The following is a 7,342-nucleotide window of genomic DNA, read 5'->3' as shown; positions in this document are numbered from 1 at the left end:
CGAAAGTACAATATCCTTGAATACAACGGTGTTGGAGAAAGGTCTCGATATATCTTAATATATTCTTTTGCGCAATTTTTTTCGCGTGAGTAAAGTTTCCACAGCATCGATCCCAGTGGCCAATTATCTAATTACGATAAAAAATTTATCCCGCAAACCTGAAGGACTATTTTTTTTATATATCCACAGCTAGTTCTTCTAATTTTTAATAGATATTTTTCTAACGAAATATCAAAGAACGATAGACTTCTCGAATTAAAAATATTATTGTATGTTCAAGATTGGCACACGAGACAGCATGTCACTACGGTCTATTTAACGGTATATATAACAAGTCACCCCTCTTCGCTATATTGCCGGATACTCGAGAGGGTGATTGAGAAGGGGATATCGGGATAAGATATTGTCTCCTATATGTCAATCTCGAATGTGTGTCGGATAGAAACACGAAGAGATGAAAACACGAAAAATGAATCACGAATTCTCTGTTTTATTATAAATATGTAATAATACTGATGTTTTTTATTATCAATCGTGATTATCAATAAAAAATAAGGATATTATCAACAAGAAATATCTAATTATATCCAATAATAAATCTTAATAAAAAAATAGCTGAGATCGATGTATGCTTTTTTTAGTTTAAAAACCTACCTGAATTGTAACACCTTGATCCACCAATCTGTTAAATTTCGCAAAAATCACATACTGTCTATTATAATATTTATCGCTGCATCGTTCCTATAACTCTCTTCATACATTAATAAAACATAAATTAATAAACACTAAATTCATGCAATATTTAAAAAAAAATTTTCGATCTTTCTGCTCAGAAAAAAAATAACGATTGACGAAAGTCGTATATCGAGTTTACAGCATCCGACTAGTAGTACGGGCGTTGCGCCAACAACCCTTTCACTGTGCGTCACAGTGCGTCACACAACACGGAGCTAACGGAGCACCCTCCTCGAGAAATAACGAACGAGCGTCTGCAATCGAGGATCCTCCGAAATGAATTTGAGCGAACGTTCTCCAAATTCATATCTCTTCGCACTACTTCGTAGAGGAGCGACACGCTTCGGAGCTTGAACTAATAATCCTCGACTTGCACATCCCGGATAATGACATAGAGAAATGAAAGGACGAGAGAAAAAGTAATTGTATTTACGATATAATGCGATTGCACCTCTCACGGTGATTCGCGTGTTGACCCGTGTAAAGAACAGGTCAAGATAGTAGGGGGTAAAGGTGTGCGCGCGCCCCTTTCATCTACGCAGCAGTTTGTGTTTCCTAAGGGCGCACGTTAGATTGACTGTTCTCATGCCGAAGCTGCAAGTGCGCAGGTTTCGAGTGCCGTTTTGGTCTTGTGCCAGGGTGAGGAAGATCGAAATCCCGTAGTTGAGCGGTGCCGGGAATAACCAGTCGATAAAATGAGACGCGGCTGCGCCGAATCACATCCCGCACAAATATTTCTATTTTTTCAACTTCTACTTAGAAAGATCTGCATGTATTTCATGGACTTTCTACAATAAGCCAATTATATTATCTTTAAATCTTAAGTCATAAGAATTATTAATCAATTATAGTCCATTATTCTTCTCGCATTTGATTGATTCAATTTCTTATGTCTTCAGATTTAAAGCTAATATAATTGGCTTATTGTAGAAAGCCTATTAATTTAACAACTAACATGATACATACATAAATTAATCATTCCTGTATAATAAAGAAATAATTTTTGTATTTTCTTTCAAAAAAATGTTTTTAATAAAAGTAGTCTCGAAAAGTATTGAAGTTGAAGTTCGCCAAAAATATTGAAATTAATTAGAGACAAGATAAAACAAATCATAATTCCAAGCTTTCTAAACTGAATTTAAACTTTAATTCTAGAAAGAATTTTATAAACATATATTTTATATATGTATATAATTTTATATACATTATATAAAACAATAATATAATACTATATTGCAGGCACCCCACACACACACACACACACACACACACACACACACGCGCGCGCGCGCGCGCGCGCGCGCAATACATATTAATTTTTATATTATTTTTCATTTATATATATATGAAAAATGATATAAAAATATAATATAATATATATTTTTTATTTGTAAAGCAAGCTTTATTCATTTTCAATCAAGAAAGATGCGTGATGTCATTACTTACACAACTTTACTTACACTACTTTACTTACACAAATATAAGACAGAACACAATGTTTCATATATATTATAGGATATGATTTATTCAATAATTAATATTTTTTTCCAAAATGCTAATAAAACTTTTATATATTTTTTGCTACGTTGTCCTAATATTGTTGAAAAACGACTAATCTTGCTTAGTGTCTAATTTGGCTGTCGATTGATTTTCCTGAAATATAAATGGCAAAAAATAAATATAATAGCTATAAAGTAAAGTTGATTAAAGTGAAATTATTACACAAACAAGAAAGACAAAAATTATCAAGAAATATGACAGGAAAAAAGCATAGACACCTAAGTTTGCTTTTATCAAAACCAGTTTCTTCGAGTATTTGTTTTTTTATCTGTCAAAGGCGCAGGTGACGGTTCAATTATGGGTTCAGAGATTTCCTTGGTGTCACGAAATGTTACGTAGTGAGATTTTGTCATATCTTGATCAATGTTTGCATAAACTAAGTACGTAACAATTTTTTAAAAGGTAGCCGTGATAGTATTTTGTAATACGTTAGCAATATGTTTTCGTAATATATCATTATTTCTATAATGATATACTATTTGTACTTATTTCCTTCTTGAGTTTTGTAAGAGATTAATTTATTCAATAGTTGTGAAAAAATACTATATAAACGGTAAGAGATATTGATATAGCACATCGTTTTTAAAGCATTCTCAAAAATAGAGATTAAGCAATAGAAATGAAGCAGGTGTAAGGGAGGGGTGATGCAGTAGAGAAATTTCTTCGTTGCATCCTACCTCCTTGTTACTGCTTAAAGTTGCATATGCATTTTGTGCAAAACTACCAACAGCAGTAGCCACTGCTGAACCTGTGACAATCGTTGAATCTACAAATTCCGAAAAAGATGTTTGCATTTTCGGCATTTCTGGCATTGTGATTTGCAGCTGTCGATTGTCACCTGGTTTGACTGAAATTATTTATAGTAAAATATCGACATATCCATGTTTTATATTGTTGACAATTATATTCCATCTTTAATTTTGAAAGCTGGTAGTCTCATTCAATTGAAAACATTTCATTTGATTACGTTGTATTTGATTTGTAATTAATTGCAACGTACTTAAATGACTTCCATCCGTTTTAATATATATTTCTTGTGTTTATAAAAAAAATAATTTGCTGAAAATAGTTACCACCATAAATAAAATTGTAGGCAACGTTCATGTAATGTTTAGTTATATCGAATCCTTCTTTTGTCTTCTTGGGATAACAGATAGCTGCCATAGATAGTGCACCCGCGCTAGAATACATTATTCGCTTGAATTTGCGTCCTCTAAGTCCAAGCACTAATCCAGCTATTCCACCGATAGCGATGGCGCCCATTCGCGGCATAACGTTACTTTCCTCACGTAAATAATCTAAAAGGGCTGCAAAAAAATAAATAATTGTTATTGCATTGTAGAATAATTATATAAGATATATTTAAATATATGATTAATTAACACTTACAACTGCAATGTTCAAAACCAATGTCGATAGTATCTGAGATAACATTAGTATAATGTTGATATTCAGACACAACTGCTTGAACTGACTTGCGAATTTTAGATATGTTCTGCTCCAGAACAGAAGGTGGACGTTCTGCACTGTTACAGAAAATTTAATAATAAACATTACATATCAAAATAATTGATAGAAATATGAACTTTCAATAAGGAATAATCAATAACATTTCTCTTGCTTCTCCAGTAAGTTTATCATAAGATTGGAACATTTCTTAATTATGAATTAAATCTTAATCTACGATATAACAGTTATAATTGGAATTACTTGTGCTTTACCATAGGGTCTGTTTAGAATAATCGTCTTCAAAGGAATAAATAGGTAGGTCGGATGGTCGAATTAATTTTTTGACTCCTGGCTCCTTACTATAGGGTGACATTTTGTCTTCCGACAGATTTGTTGGTTTTACTATAGGTATCGCGCATAATCCGCACGGCATCAAGATTTTTTTGAAAAACTTGATAAATAAAACATGTTTAATGTCATATTTAATATTTCGTACAGATTTGGAAATTTATATAATCAGAGAGTTACCATATTTGTTCGATTTTTCGTAAAAACTTATATAAATTATATCTGTATATTACAGCTCGTTATATATTAATAAATTATGAAAACTTTTAGCTGAAAAATTTACTTTTCAGCTTTTATAAAATTGTCAAACGATGTGCTTAAAAGATACAATTGTACCGAATAGCACTAACTGCCATTAACTCATAACTTAACCTAACCTGCCTTTTCTGTACTAACCATACCAATCTACATGAGAATATGGCAGAATGTGAGAAATAAAAACTAAGTTGATACAGTATCTAGAATTGTGTTCCGGTCGTCATAATTAATTCAAAGAGAAAATTCGGATAAGATAAAATCTTTTTATCATATTTTTCTAAAAATTAGAAATTTCATCAGATAATACTTATAATATTTTTTCTGTGATTAATATTTTTTCTGTGATTATTTTATACTTACTTTATACAAATATCTCATGCTTAGAAAAACATATATAATCTTTAAAAAAATAAAAACTGTTTCAAAAAGAATCAAAATTAAGAAAATGTGTTTAATTTTGAATAATATGACAGAAGAAATTTGCTACTATCTGCAAAAATTTTCTATGCAAACAAAAGAAGCTTGTTTTTTAATTAAACTTCATGGAAATTTCATAGAAATTTGTTGATTTTTTTTAATGTACCTAAATTAATTTTAAATTTCCAAGTTTGCTCATGCAAAATATTTTACAATTAATTGGCGTATGAAAATGCTATTTCACAAAATATATTTTAATTCCTCTGTCATATCTAAATAAAAAAAATTTAATTTAAATTTTCTCTATATATACAATTATAAAATTTTACATTAAAATAAGAAAATAGATTTGTGAAAAAGAATTATATCTTTTTCATACTTTAATAATGGTTCTACCCAGCTCAACCAAAGAACCCGGTTGATATTCGTCGCAATGATGGACGGGTTCTCTGCAAGTTATATCTTTACCAAATATGTTGCCAATAGTAAATTCCAGGATTCTGTGTATAGCATCATTCATATCGTCGTATTTTAGACTTAACATAAGATTACGTATCTTGTACTTCTACATTTCTGAAAATTAAACTTTTTGATTCTGTGGTATTACCCATATATCAAAACGCAGCTTCTTTTTTTTTCAACCGAATTTTCAACAGAATTATGCTGAATTCAGACTGCATTTCATTGATCACATTGCAATTAAAACATATAGCTTAGAAAGTACAGGTAATTTTAAAATACACATTTGTTATGTTTTGGTTATGGCATTTTATCCGAATTTATTGTAACAAATATATTATAGTAATAACATTTATGAATTTGTGTTGGCATTAGGTCCACGTCGGCGGCCAAAGGTTTGAACGACATTGACAAACCTACGATTGTATTGTATGCGTCGCTTAGCTCGGCCAGTTTTCTTTTTGCTCTTCTCTTGCTTTTCAACCTAATATACAACATATATTAATTTAATATATGAACATATATTTCACATATACATTAATATATTTTCATCGTTAAGTAATAAATCTGAGATATAAATTATTATTTAAATAATCAAGATTGAAGTATGTCTTTACCTTAGGTGTCTGAGCTTTTACTTTGCCAGCACGTGCTAAAGAACCGTGAACCTTTCCTGAAAAGAAAAAATATTTTATAATCAATTTGAGTTTTTTGTGCTTTGTCTTTTATAATAAATACAATATCCTTTAAGAATTAAAGTAGTGTTTTTCAAATATATTTATATAATATAATACAGCCTATACTATGACCTATATTTATACTACCTATATATATATTACATATTATGACCTATATTTTGATTGTCTATTGTTTAAAATATTGTTTAAATATACTAAATGAATTTTCTTTTCTAGAAATTAGCTTACCTCCCCGTAAGGGTACAATCAACTCGAGTACATCTGATTGAAGTTCATTTACACAAGTTTCATCTGCTAATAAGCTTCCATTGCAATGAAGATGAAATTCATTTTCAATGCCTTGCAGACTCGCAATTCTTTCCTGTAAACAATTAAATTAGTATGTAAATTATTAGTATGTACACATAATTGAAATATTCTTTATTTTAACATTTATCATATAAATTGAAACTGTTTAAAATGACAGGGTATTGAAGAGCCAATCACAGAACTTGTTGCAGAAATTAATTTATATAGTCTAACAATAATTACAATAATTACAATAATTTATCAAAATATATATAATAAAAATATATATAAATTTATATAATTATCAAAAAAAAAAAAATTGTAGTAAATTTATCAAAAGTGAAAATAAAATATAACTTTCTTTCTTATATAAATTTACATATTATTTTTGCATTAATGCTCGTTCTAGCATTATAAAGTAAACAATGCTAGATTATCATTTTAATGCTACCTTGGACATTAATACTCAAAGACAAATTCAGATATTAAATTTTGTGTATTAAAATAATATTAGTTAAAAAAACTAATACCTTTATATGTTGTATTTTCTCATTATCTTGACATATAATGATAGTTGTTTCTTGTCCACGAATTTGCAGCTGCATGATGCTTGTATATGCAGTACTCGTTGTATCAAAAACTCTGCAATATAATTCAAATAATTAATAAGAACTACTGTTTTAATATAATATAATTATTAAATATAATTTTTATAATATCAATTAAATAAAAACTAGGTCTGCTCGTGTTGCTCACACTTTTTGCATTTGACATCGCTTCTCTCTTTTCAAAGTCAAATATATTAATATTACTTATTTTAAGTGCAAAAATACTTAGGGATTTCATGTAATGCAAACAGACCTACTATTTCAACATATCTAACGTATTCTATTTCTAACATTAATAAAAAAAAAGTCTTTGTAGCAAACGTCATACATCATATGAACATTTAATTAAAGGTTTGCTAACTAATGTATATTTTTGGAACTTAAAATCAGATAAATATAATATATAAGTTTGTTTTCTGGGTGGAGGAACTATTGTACACTTTTGGAACTTAGAGATAAATGTTTGATATTTGTTTAAAGCGAGAAAGAGAATTCTAGAACAATCTAATGCAGGAACAGAAA

General features: G+C 29.2%; 2 protein-coding genes across 3 annotated transcripts in view; both read right to left on the bottom strand.

The window, feature by feature from the left end:
- The window catches only part of LOC108693658 (regulator of G-protein signaling 6-like), an 8,726-nt gene extending 4,302 nt beyond the window's left edge, over window positions 1-4,424 (bottom strand). Inside the window, exons 1-6 of one of the 2 annotated variants that reach the window (XM_018202704.1) lie at window positions 4,273-4,424; window positions 4,017-4,195; window positions 3,685-3,821; window positions 3,369-3,602; window positions 2,973-3,142; window positions 1,259-1,262 (exon numbers count right to left, since the gene is read on the bottom strand). In XM_018202704.1, the coding sequence (XP_018058193.1) occupies window positions 1,259-1,262; window positions 2,973-3,142; window positions 3,369-3,602; window positions 3,685-3,821; window positions 4,017-4,195; window positions 4,273-4,275 (727 nt within the window). In that variant the 5' untranslated portion in view covers window positions 4,276-4,424. Of the gene's footprint in view, window positions 1-1,258; window positions 1,263-2,240; window positions 2,389-2,972; window positions 3,143-3,368; window positions 3,603-3,684; window positions 3,822-4,016; window positions 4,196-4,272 lie in introns of those variants that run through there. The other variant, XM_018202703.1, reaches the window with a different exon arrangement.
- Window positions 4,425-5,511: 1,087 nt separating this feature from the next.
- The window catches only part of LOC108693661, a 2,305-nt gene continuing 474 nt past the window's right edge, over window positions 5,512-7,342 (bottom strand). Inside the window, exons 2-5 of the mRNA XM_018202708.1 lie at window positions 6,743-6,854; window positions 6,153-6,285; window positions 5,844-5,899; window positions 5,512-5,710 (exon numbers count right to left, since the gene is read on the bottom strand). Coding sequence (XP_018058197.1) covers window positions 5,579-5,710; window positions 5,844-5,899; window positions 6,153-6,285; window positions 6,743-6,817 — 396 coding nt within the window. The 5' untranslated portion in view covers window positions 6,818-6,854 and the 3' untranslated portion in view covers window positions 5,512-5,578. The remainder of the gene's footprint in view (window positions 5,711-5,843; window positions 5,900-6,152; window positions 6,286-6,742; window positions 6,855-7,342) is intronic.

This window comes from Atta colombica, unplaced genomic scaffold, assembly GCF_001594045.1.
Source record: "Atta colombica isolate Treedump-2 unplaced genomic scaffold, Acol1.0 scaffold96, whole genome shotgun sequence".
Taxonomy (NCBI): domain Eukaryota; kingdom Metazoa; phylum Arthropoda; class Insecta; order Hymenoptera; family Formicidae; genus Atta; species Atta colombica.
The sequence above is the reverse complement of the archived record's forward strand: the minus strand, read 5'-3'. Positions and strand labels throughout refer to the sequence as shown.